At 41.7% G+C, this 12,930-nt stretch overlaps 1 protein-coding gene across 3 annotated transcripts; it reads right to left on the bottom strand.

Moving 5' to 3' along the window:
* Nucleotides 1-325: 325 nt before the first annotated feature.
* Nucleotides 326-6,702, bottom strand: LOC110495622 (ubiquitin-like-conjugating enzyme ATG3). Of its 3 annotated transcripts, none has more exons than XM_021570956.2 (12): nucleotides 6,518-6,702; nucleotides 6,072-6,113; nucleotides 5,798-5,847; nucleotides 5,383-5,453; nucleotides 4,470-4,577; nucleotides 4,299-4,348; nucleotides 4,078-4,162; nucleotides 3,353-3,387; nucleotides 3,082-3,237; nucleotides 2,446-2,573; nucleotides 2,156-2,224; nucleotides 326-1,587 (listed from the first exon to the last, which is right to left on the bottom strand). In XM_021570956.2, exons 1-12 carry the CDS (start codon nucleotides 6,587-6,589, stop codon nucleotides 1,506-1,508), a joined length of 948 nt encoding a protein of 315 aa, XP_021426631.2. In that variant the 5' UTR covers nucleotides 6,590-6,702; the 3' UTR covers nucleotides 326-1,505. The 3 variants fall into 3 exon arrangements, with proteins under 3 accessions (XP_021426631.2, XP_036807739.1, XP_036807738.1); XM_036951844.1 differs by having other exon boundaries at nucleotides 2,088-2,224; nucleotides 5,383-5,489; nucleotides 6,518-6,701; XM_036951843.1 differs by having other exon boundaries at nucleotides 5,383-5,489; nucleotides 6,518-6,699.
* Nucleotides 6,703-12,930: the final 6,228 nt, after the last annotated feature.

Genomic DNA, 12,930 nt, shown 5'->3' with positions numbered 1-12,930 from the left:
CAACAAAATAGGTGTATTTAAAAAACAAAATGAGGCACACACGCTGGTATACTTACCAAAGTTATTACATTTTATTAATCCGATTCTGGCCATTATTATTGATGTTTATATTGATGTGTATGCATCTGTAAAAGAGACCTTGGTTACAATGACTCATCTGTAAAAGAGACCTTGGTTTCAGAATGACTCACTGTCAAAAAAGGTTCAATAAAATACGAATTTGGTCTGGCTACAAACTCATGACATAACTATTCATAGACCATGAATACATTTGAATTTAGCTATCAATTTGCTGAGAAAAGAATATCATTTCAGATGCCATATGTGCTTTATAATGTGGTAGGTCGTTTATAACAGCATAATGTATACAATCCATCATATGATATTGGGGATTTTTATTGCTATAAATGTACATTACTTTAACATGTTCAGTGTGTTAAGACTGAGCTGTTACATAAGGAGTCTATAGGATCAACAGATAAAGGGCCACAACACCTGTCCAGCTGATTCTCAGGAAAAGATCAAGTACTCTGGAGTCAGTTACTCAGACATTTTACAGTCAATATTTCAGCATTAATGAGTGAGTTATACATACTGTTAAGAGAAGAGTACTATAGTTAACAATTAATGCACTGTGCAGAACTGACATCTTTCTATATTAGAGAAGACGCAGTCAAACTCCTGATATACGGTGTCTTTGAATAATCTGGTGATACAGGTAGCATTGCGCGTCATCACACAAAATGGTAACGCTCACATATTCATACGACACAATCATGACGTCATCTCTACAGGACAAGACAGTGGAACTAGGAACAGGGTCAAAAAAAGAAATGTGAAAAAAAAGAAGAGCTGGGCAAAGAAAACACCGACCCCACTTACAGGAACCAACAATGGTCCTGGGCCCAAAAGACCATGTACACTTTACCATTAAGACAAACTGGCATGGGTCTGAAACAGTAAAGAGGTCCAAACATTAGTCCAGCACAGTGCATCACACTGAAAAAGCTATAATGTGGACAAAACATTTGTTAGATTTCTTTCAACGACATTTAACTGGTAACATTTGAGAGGACATTAGTGGCACCATTACTATGGTAAAAAAAAGAAGGTGTGGTTATGAAAACAAAATGGAGAAAACTTGAAAGCCTGTCTGTCAGTGAATTAATGTAAAATAAATATAGTTATCTTTGAATGGTTGTTAATGGCAGAGCATTTGCCAAGTACAGAGTGAGAATCTTCCAGACAAAAACACTGCGAGATCGGTCACCACATAAAGCCATTACATCATTGGGATTACAGCATTACCAACATCTGTACACACCCATCAACCCCTCAGCGATTGAACCTATTCCCACGCCAAGAGGGTGAGAGTACCCAGAATATTCCAAGAGTCATTCCCAGAGATAACATTCCATACCCCACTAACGCTGCCAGCCAGAAGACAGATTCCTCCTACACTCAAAGATGTTTGCAAGAGTAGCCTACACCTCTGTAGGATGGAGCTACATGGTGAAGTGCCTTGTGTAGTCGTATTCTATCGTGGGGATGACGGCCTGGACAAACTTCAAGAAAATCAACAGATACCTGAAACATGAAGTTAAGGAATAATGTGTAGGCAAGAATGGAAGAGAAACAGTATTAGCAAGATCACTTCTATTTACAACTCATCTTAGCTTGGGTTACATTGAATTATACCATGGCATTTTTGAAAACTCCTTTCACTATAAAGCACAGTATATCAGCACGTTAGAATTCAACTATAGCCATTGAATTCTACCGTGTTTGAGCTGCGTTTGAAAGCAAAAGTCGAATTGAAAACATTGAATTAGATTTTTCATAACAGCAAGCTACGACTGACGGTTTCTTTGTTTGGTTACCAAGGCAACTACTGTAGTTATCTAGTAAACTTGCTAGCTACATCAGTGGATGTTGAAAACATTTCAAGCAGCACATTTGTTAAATTATAGTCATGGTATGAAAGGAATAATCAACTCGTTCCCTGGAAATTAACACAACTCCGTGGAAACTAAGTCAGTCATTATTTTCCATAGATCACATAGCCCCTCTTACATAATGATACATACACTTAAATCCCCAAGCTGCATTAAAAACACTTGACTTCAGCTGAGCCGACAATTCACTTAAAGGATGCATATGAACTCCAAGCTCTCCTCCCCCTTCTGCCACCGTCTCAATGATCCTTTTCATCACTTCAGCATGTCTGGAAAACAGGAAGTGCCAACATTAGTTTACAGGACCATAAGCGCTCCCTCGATGAGTATTACAGTCGGATCAGGGCCCGTACTCAACGTTTTTCAGAATAGGAGTTCTGATGTGGGATCAGTTTTAGATTATAATGAATAGAAAGGGGGACCTGATCCTAGATCAGCACTCCTCCGACTTTGAGTCAATGAAAGCATGTTCATGATCTCTTGCTTTTACCTGCAGGGATGCACGGAGCACATGGCTGGGGGTGGTAGGTGGGGGTGATTTTCGATGGTGACGGTTTTCTTCACATGATCCTGGCTGATGTCTTCATACATCTGATCCACTGTCAGGGGCTGTCTGTCCTGTAGGAGTGAGAGGGGAAATGGTAAACAGAACGTAGAACCCAGGATCTCAGTTTCCCAGGTAAGTCAAAGACATCGTTCTTCCTCAGCTGTAAGAACGCATCTTGGGATTTACATCCTCAGTAATATTCACAATGCAATCCAAAAGGACAAACAGCAGTATCTAAATGCCAACATGTTTTGTTACTGTGCACATGGGATGCACTTTTTGGTCTACCCAAGAAACCCAGTTACACTAAGCTGACTCTGTACTGCTGAGAGCTAGGTTACAAATCAAATACATTTTAATGTCACATGCGCTGAATACAACAGGTGTAGACCTTAGTGAATGCTTACTTACAAGCCCTTAACCAACAATGCAGTTAAGAAAAATATGTGTTAAAGTAATTACTAAAATAAACTGAAGTAAAAAATAAAATAAATAATTAAGGAGCAACAATAAAATAACAGTAGCAAGGCTATATACAGGGGGTACCGGTACAGAGTCAATGTACAGTAAGTGTGTTACCTCATCGTATCCAAACAGCCAGAGTCGAGGAGTCTGATAGTATTTGTCATATGTGATGTAGAGGTCATAGGTTCGAGTCTGCAGGATGTCATCGCTCCCAGCTTCTCCCGTTTTGGATTTAGACAAGTCCACCATTTTACTGGTGTCCAGGGTGGCCTAGAGACATATGGGAAAGAAAAAAAAACTGAAGTGAAAAATGGGGAATAGAGACACTTCCTGGAAACGGAAGCAATGTACAATAAAAGTTACAACAATACTGTGAACTTCTGACCTCATCTGTTTCCAGTAGTCCACTCTCCTCATACTCTGAAAGAACAGAACAAGACAAACTGAACCATTACATTACTTAATTAACTATGAAAGTCAGTTAAGAACAAATTCTTATTTACAATGACGGCCTACCAAAAGGCCTCCTGCGGGGGCGGGGGTTAAAAATACAAAAAGAATAGGACAAAACAAACATCACAACTAGTGAAGTATAACCACAGAACAATGACACAGATATTTCACCGGACGTAGAAATGTGAAGCATCCGCTTGGAGTTTCCACATACTACCAAATATGGTAGTGAAAGGAAGCCCAACGGCCGGGAGTGGGAGAAGACGGAACAAGATGGATTTTGGCCGACATTCTGCTAATTTCTCATCGATTAAACATTTGATCTCAATTCAATTTTCTGTCCCCAAAACTAAAATATGCTACAAACATAATCAAGTAAGTTTTGTATACTTTACCCGTTGCCAAAGTTTAAAAATGGTGTTGTTTAGGAGTGCAAAGGCGAGTTGAGTTATTGCACAAACGCACTTCAAGAGTAGGTGTTCCCTAATGGAAATATGCACATGTGTGCTAGAACGCACCAATTAGGACCTCGCTAGCTCGTGCTGGCCTCTGCCCACTATGACTAATTTGTTCCCGTTTGAAACAAAGGGCTATGGTCTATCTTGGTTTAGTTATACAAGTCTTTGGAATATTCCTTGAGGAGTAGAGAGTAGACACCTTCCATATCTGCTGCCTCGTCTTCATCATCATCATCATCATCTCCGTTCCCACAAGCACCAGACTTCACATTCATGTTCATGTCCTTTCAAAACAAAGGAATACAACTATTTTAAGACGTCTGCAATGGTATTAATCTAAGGTTGTTAGTTTGAAACATTCATTAGCAATGCAGATTACTAGGGTTCAATAACAAAACGTAAATGGTCCATCATATTTACCTTGTTGTCCAATGAGATTTCTCGTACAGCTTCTGTAACTCCCCCTATACCTAAAATATCAATTTGAAATATAACATTCCTTGAGAAACAAACCCAAAAGCTAACTTTATTTATAATGTATTCCTGACAAAAGACCCAAGAAAATGAACCATTGTCACAGGAAATGGAAACCTGAGTTGTGGTAGGTGTCGACCCATCCTCCATCTCCGTCATCCTCCTCTATGATGGCTTCCAGTTCATCACAATACTCCATCTGTTTACAGCGCTTGTAGCAGGGAACTGTAGGTACACACACAAAAAATACATTACTTCAGCAACAATAAGGACAAGTAACAGTATTGTAGAGAAAGCACCACTTTAATTGTTCCTTTATTTAACTAGGCAAGTCAGTTAAGAACACATTCTTATTTTCAATGACGGCCTAGGAACAGTGGGTTAACTGCCTGTTCAGGGGCAGAACGACAGATTTGTACCTTGTCAGCTCGGCGGTTACTAGTCCAACGCTCTAACCACTAGGCTACCCTGCCGCCCATGGATCACTAGTCACTTTAATAATGCCACTTAAATAATGTTTACATATCTTGCATTACTCATCTCATATGTATAAACTGTATTTTAAACCGTTTATTGCATCTTGTCTATGCCGCTCGGTCAATGCTCATCCATATATATACCTATATATTCTTATTCCATTCCTTTACTTAGATGTGTGTGTATTAGGTAGTTGTTGTGGAATTGTTAGATTACTTGTTAGATATTGCTGCACTGTTAGAACTAGAAGCACAAGCATTTCGCTACACTCGCAATAACATCTGCTAACCATGTGTATTGACCAATAACATCTGCTAACCATGTGTATGTGACCAATAACATCTGCTAACCATGTGTATGTGACCAATAACATCTGCTAACCATGTGTATTGACCAATAACATCTGCTAACCATGTGTATGTGACCAATAACATCTGCTAACCATGTGTATGTGACCAATAACATCTGCTAACCATGTGTATGTGACCAATAACATCTGCTAACCATGTGTATGTGACCAATAACATTTGATTTGAGTTCACACAGTTCTTACCATTGCGAGTCAATAGGAACTGCTTATCCTTGGGTAAATACGGCTTCACCTTCTCCTCTTCCCCAGACACCCTGGATGGAATAAACATGATGTGACATCTGGGACTACTGTGCTGTCAAAACATCATACTGTATTTTATGCTATATTTGGAGACAGCATAACATCCATCCAGAATAATTACATGCTCATATCAGATGAATTAGATTGGAGAAATTAAGTGCAATTTAGCTGACTACAATATCATATTAGAGGTGTGATAAAGTCCATTTAAATTCCTGTTAGTTGAACATCGGAACATGGGCATTTCTTCATAAGAGTGTAATTCAATTTCAGAATTGACTTGGATGGAGCCAACCCATGTCCTGGGGTAGCGTGTACAATATTGAGTATCAATCTTACTCCAATGGACACTCACCATTTCCATGTGGGGCAGTGATGAACAAGGTGATCTCCAGCAGCTACAAACTAATGGAGAGAAAAGAGAGATTTAATAGGAAGTTGTAATAGTTCAGTCAGATGACAATTACTCTGTGGGTTGGGGGAAAGGAGCTTTTTGGAATTGTGACCTACTTCTCCAAATCTCTTTCAGTTGCACTTATTTTCCCAAATGATGAAAGCCTACATACGTGTGACTTGTTGGGCTTTCTACGTGACTCAGTTACAAATGATACCAAATACAACTTCCTCACCTCTTCTGGAGTGATAACTCCTGTCTCCTTGAATTTGGATTCCTATCAGACAAAATAATGAAGTAATATTATTGTTGAGTTGGCAGTTTGGTATATTTAACGTGTGTGACTGCCTGCAAACAATTTCATTACAGAGGTTAGACATTCCATTCTTAATTGCTTAAACATTGACTGTCACATTTCTCAAATGTGATAACTGAAATCATGCGAAGCTAACGTTAGCTACATTGACAAGACAGTCATCAACGCCATGAACCCTCTAAATATTTCATAAACCGAGATTATACACTGCAATAGGACTAAACAACGAATTGTAGCTACATAATACATGTTGAGGGGACTTGAGAAGACTTCCCGATAAAGTATGCTAGCATGTTAGCATCTTACACATCACTGCTGAGTGATAGCAATCTACAGTAGCTAGCGATACAGCTAATATAGCTTACCTTCAGCACTGGAGTAAAAAACTCGGCTACACCAAGGGCCGTGCCTTTTACGGAATTAATGGCGTTCTGCATGTTAGCTATCAGATCGATCCCCGACAGATGTGTGAGTCTTCAAATGCCGAAAGACCGTCGGTTTCAGTTGTTTTTTTGTCAGCAACAGATCACATGACTTGTCATTTGAGAATCCCCTTCCGCTGTTAAAGTCTCGAGAGATTTGTCTGGACGGCTCAAGGGTTGCCCGATCATGACTGGCCCAGGCCCCAAGGGAAAGTTAAATACATTTTAGTTCTTCAATCTGGAATAAGACCTTTATTCAGCATACATACAGGTAACTGCCAAAATGAAGGAAACACCAATATAGGGAACATGAGCCTCCAGAACAGCTTCAATGTGCCATGCCATAGATTATTCAAGTATCTGTTACTCTATTGGAGGGATGTGACACTATTCCTCCACGAGAAATTCCATAATTTGGCGTTTTGTTGATGGTTTTTAACGCTGATCCAGAATCTCTCATAAGTGTTCAATTGGGTTGAGATCTGATGACTGAGAAACACACAATCGTTTAAACCCCCTCTGCTCTTTTGAGCCCTCTATTTCAAAGCCACTTAGATCTCTTCTTCAAGCCATGGTAGAAAAATGACGGGAAACTGGGAATTTGTATACAGGGGAGTGTTGAGCTCTACAGCAGACTCGCACAATTCAATCGCTGGTTGAACACTATTTTCTGTCCCTCCCAAAATATATTTGTAGATAACTGGCCCTCTTTCTGGGACTCGCACACAACAGGACCAAGCCTGGCATGCTCAGGAGTGACAGACTATCTTAGCTGGAAGGGTGCTCTCATCTTCCCTATAAACATAGACAGGGCTCAAATTCCTCTAGCTCCACAATGAGATAGGGTGCAGGCCAGGCAGTTGTCTGTCAGCCAGCCTGCCAGCTTTTTTTTTTTATTTTTTTATTTCACCTTTATTTAACCAGGTAGGCTAGTTGAGAACAAGTTCTCATTTGCAACTGCGACCTGGCCAAGATAAGGCATAGCAGTGTGAACAGACAACACAGAGTTACACATGGAGTAAACAATTAACAAGTCAATAACACAGTAGAAAAAAGGGGAGTCTATATATACATTGTGTGCAAAAGGCATGAGAAGGTAGGCAAATAATTACAATTATGCAGATTAACACTGGAGTGATAAATGATCAGATGGTTATGTACAGGTAGAGATTGGTGTGCAAAAGAGCAGAAAAATAAAAATAAATAAATAAAAACAGTATGGGGATGAGGTAGGTGAAAATGGGTGGGCTATTTACCAATAGACTATGTACAGCTGCAGCGATCGGTTAGCTGCTCGGATAGCAGATGTTTGAAGTTGGTGAGGGAGATAAAAGTCTCCAACTTCAGCGATTTTTGCAATTCGTTCCAGTCACAGGCAGCAGAGAACTGGAACGAAAGGCGGCCAAATGAGATGTTGGCTTTAGGGATGATCAGTGAGATACACCTGCTGGAGCGCGTGCTACGGATGGGTGTTGCCATCGTAACCAGTGAACTGAGATAAGGCGGAGCTTTACCTAGCATGGACTTGTAGATGACCTGGAGCCAGTGGGTCTGGCGACGAATATGTAGCGAGGGCCAGCCGACTAGAGCATACAAGTCGCAGTGGTGGGTGGTATAAGGTGCTTTAGTGACAAAACGGATGGCACTGTGATAAACTGCATCCAGTTTGCTGAGTAGAGTGTTGGAAGCAATTTTGTAGATGACGTCGCCGAAGTCGAGGATCGGTAGGATAGTCAGTTTTACTAGGGTAAGTTTGGCGGCGTGAGTGAAGGAGGCTTTGTTGCGGAATAGAAAGCCGACTCTTGATTTGATTTTCGATTGGAGATGTTTGATATGGGTCTGGAAGGAGAGTTTAGAGTCTAGCCAGACATCTGCTATCTGGATTTGGGTAAAGGAGAACCTGGAGAGGCTTGGGCGAGTAGCTGCGGGGGGGGGGGAGCTGTTGTCCGAGGTTGGAGTAGCCAGGCGGAAGGCATGGCCAGCCGTTGAGAAATGCTTGTTGAAGTTTTCGATAATCATGGATTTATCGGTGGTGACCATGTTACCTAGTCTCAGTGCAGTGGGCAGCTGGGAGGAGGTGCTCTTGTTCTCCATGGACTTCACAGTGTCCCAGAACTTTTTGGAGTTGGAGCTACAGGATGCAAACTTCTGCCTGAAGAAGTTGGCTTTAGCTTTCCTGACTGACTGTGTGTATTGGTTCCTGACTTCCCTGAACAGTTGCATATCGCGGGGACTATTCGATGTTAGCGCAGTCCGCCACAGGATGTTTTTGTGCTGGTCGAGGGCAGTCAGGTCTGGAGTGAACCAGGGGCTATATCTGTTCTTAGTTCTGCATTTTTTGAACGGAGCATGCTTATCTAAAATGGTGAGGAAGTTACTTTTAAAGAAAGACCAGGCATCCTCAACTGACGGGATGAGGTCAATGTCCTTCCAGGATACCCGGGCCAGGTCGATTAGAAAGGCCTGCTCACAGAAGTGTTTTAGGGAGCGTTTGACAGTGATGAGGGGTGGTCGTTTGACTGCGGCTCCGTAGCGGATACAGGCAATGAGGCAGTGATCGCTGAGATCCTGGTTGTAGACAGCGGAGGTGTATTTGGAGGGCCAGTTGGTCAGGATGACGTCAATGAGGGTGCCCTTGTTTACAGAGTTAGGGTTGTACCTGGTGGGTTCCTTGATGATTTGAGTGAGATTGAGGGCATCTAGCTTAGATTGTAGGACTGCCGGGGTGTTAAGCATATCCCAGTTTAGGTCACCTAACAGAACAAACTCTGAAGCTAGATGGGGGGCGATCAATTCACAAATGGTGTCCAGGGCACAGCTGGGAGCTGAGGGGGGTCGGTAGCAGGCGGCAACAGTGAGAGACTTATTTCTGGAGAGAGTAATTTTCAAAATTAGTAGTTCGAACTGTTTGGGTATGGACCTGGAGAGTATGACATTACTTTGCAGGCTATCTCTGCAGTAGACTGCAACTCCTCCCCCTTTGGCAGTTCTATCTTGACGGAAGATGTTATAGTTGGGTATGGAAATCTCAGAATTTTTGGTGGCCTTCCTGAGCCAGGATTCAGACACGGCAAGGACATCAGGGTTAGCAGAGTGTGCTAGAGCAGTGAGTAAGACACACTTAGGGAGGAGGCTTCTGATGTTGACATGCATGAAACCAAGGCTTTTTCGATCACAGAAGTCAACAAATGAGGGTGCCTGGGGACATGCAGGGCCTGGGTTTACCTCCACATCACCCGCGGAACAGAGAAGGAGTAGTATGAGGGTGCGGCTGAAGGCTATCAAAACTGGTCGCCTAGGGCGTTGGGGACAGAGAATAAGAGGAGCAGGTTTCTGGGCATGGTAGAATATATTCAGGGCATAATGCGCAAACAGGGGTATGGTGGGGTGCGGGTACAGCGGAGGTAAGCCCAGGCACTGGGTGATGATGAGAGAGGTTGTATCTCTGGACATGCTGGTTGTAATGGGTGAGGTCACCGCATGTGTGGGGGGTGGGACAAAGGAGGTATCAGGGGTATAAAGAGTGGAACTAGGGGCTCCATTGTAAACTAAAACAATGATAACTAACCTGCACAACAGTATACAAGGCATATTGACATTTGAGAGAGACATACAGCAAGGCATACAGTAATCACAGGTGTTGAATTGGGAGAGCTAGCTAAAACAGTAGGTGAGACAACAACAGCTAATCAGCTAGCACAACAACAGCAGGTAGAATGGCGATAGATTAGGCAGAGAGGGTCGGATTAACTACACACAGAGCCTAAGTGCGGCTGGGGCCGACAGATAAAACATAAACAAGCAGAATGGATTACCGTGAATTAATGGACAGTCCAGCCTGCATCAGCTATGTAGCCAAGTGATCAGTGTCCAAGGGGCAGCGGTGGATGGGGCAGGGAAGCTGGACTGGCGAGTGTTATCCAGGTTAGAAAACTAACAATGACTAAATAGCTTGTAGCCAGTTAGCTGGTTAGCTTCTGAAGGTTCTTGAGTGTGTTCTAAAAATGTAAAGATAATAGCGGTTCCGTATCACATTGGGTGAGGCAGGTTACCGGAAGGTATAAACAAATTAAAAATCGAAAAGGGATAGAAAGTAAATATGGGTTCAGTGAGTGTTTGGGACGCGGCGATTCAGATGGTTAGCAGGCCTGTGCTAACAAGCTAACAGTTAGCAGACGGTGCTAAACACGGTAGCAGTTAGCGGACCGGGCTAAACAAGCTAGCAGTTAGCAGGCCGAATTTGCAAGCAAGGAGATAGCAAGGGCTAGAGAGTTAGCCTTTGGGGACGTCGCGATGGGGGGAGTCTGTTTATTCCTCTTCATGCGGTGTAGTCAGCTTAGTGTAGTCAGCTCAGTTTTTCCCATTCAGACCCTGACTGTGCCTCGATCTAGGTATGGCAAAACTAAACATGGCTTTGTTCGCATTAGCAATCTCACTGGAATAAAGACCTCCTCCATTCCTGTTATTATTGAAAGATATTGTGATAATACTCCACAACGGCTCATATTAATGGCTGGAATGGTATCAAACACATGGAAATGTGTTTTATGTGCTCGATACCATTCCATTTTCTCCATTCCGGGCTCATAGCCATTACTATGAGCCCCTTCTCCCCAATTAAGGTGCCTGTGCTCATATCTCAAAATAGGACTACTTAATGTTAGATCCCTCACTTCCAAGGCAGTCATAGGCAATTAACTAATAACTGATCATAAACTTTATGTGATTGGCCTGACTGAAACATGGCTCAAGACTGATGAATATACTGGGTTAAATGAGGCCTCTCCTCCTGGTTACACGAGTGACCAAATCTCCACCAAATTGGGAGTCTTCCAACGAGCTTTGAAAGACGGTACTGTGCAATATGAAAAAGCCTACAATGCTGCTCGTTCAACCTACCTTCACAACCTGAGGAGAATAAAACACGATTCAAAATAGATTTCTGATACTGTTGCAAAGCTAACTAAAAAGCAGCATTCCCCAAGTGAGGATGGCCTTTACTTCAGCAGTGATGAATTCATTAACTTCTTTGATGAAAAGATCATGATCATTAAAAAGCAAATTACAGACTCCTGTTTGAATATGCGTATTTCTCCAAAACTCAGTTATAATGAGTCTGCACAGAACTGCCAGGACCTCGGATCAATGGAGACACTCAAGTGTTTTTATCCTGTATATCTCCACACGTTCAAGAAAATAGTCATGGCCTCCAAACCTTCCAGCTGTCTAATGGACCCTATTCCAACTAAACTACAGAAAGAGCTACTTCCTGTGCTTCACCTTCCTATGTTGAACATAATAAATGGCTCCCTATCCTCCTGATTTGAACCAAACTCACTAAAAGTGGAAGTAATAAAGCCTCTCCTGAAAAAGCCAAACCTTGACCTGGAAAATGGAAATAATTATTGGCCTATATCGAATCTCCCATTCCTCTCAATTATTTAGGAAAAAAGCTGTTTCTCATCAACTCACTTTCTTCCTGATGACAAATAATGTATACGAAACGCTCCAATCTGGTTTTAGACCCTATCCAAGTACTGAGACCACACTTGTGAAGGTGGTAAATTACATGTTAATGGCGTCAGACCAAGGCTCTGTGTCTGTCCTCGTGTCCCTAGACTTTAGTGCTGCTTTTGATACCATCAATCACCACATTCTTTTGGAGAGATTGGAAACCCAAATTGGTCTACGCGGACAAGTTCATGCCTGGTTTAGATCTTATCTGTCGGAAAGATATCAGTTAGTCTCTGTGGACGGTTTGTCCTCTGACAAATCAATGTTAAGCTTCGGTATTCCTCAAGGTTCAAATTTAGGACCACTATTATTTTCACTATGCTACCTCTTGGTGATGTCATTTGGAAACACAATGTCAACTGTCACTGCTATGCAGACGACACACAGCTGTACATTTCAATGAAACATGGTGAAGCCCCAAAATTGCATACCCTGGAAGCCTGTGTTTCAGACATAAGGAAGTAGATGATTCATTATTTTAATTCATTATTTTATTATTATTTTTGATTCATTGTTTTACTTTTAAACTCAGACAAAACAGTGATGCTGGATCTAGGTCCAAAGAAACAAAGAGATCTGCTGTTTGATCTGACAATTCATCTCAGTGGTTGTACAGTCATCTAAAATAAAACTGTGAAGGACCTCTGCATTACTCTGGACCCTTATCAACAATATTTTAAAATGGCTTTTTTTCCATCTTTCTATCATTGCAAAACATTTTGTCAAAAAAATCATAAAGAACAGCTAATCCATGCTTTTGTTACTTCAAGATTAGACTACTGAAATGCTCTACTCTCCGGCTACCTGGATAAAGAACAAAATAAATACGTCTTCTAGAATCT

The sequence above is a fragment of the Oncorhynchus mykiss genome, chromosome 18, assembly GCF_013265735.2.
Source record: "Oncorhynchus mykiss isolate Arlee chromosome 18, USDA_OmykA_1.1, whole genome shotgun sequence".
NCBI classification, from domain to species: Eukaryota; Metazoa; Chordata; class Actinopteri; order Salmoniformes; family Salmonidae; genus Oncorhynchus; species Oncorhynchus mykiss.
Note: the sequence above shows the minus strand (reverse complement) of the source record. Positions and strands in the feature narration are given on the sequence as shown.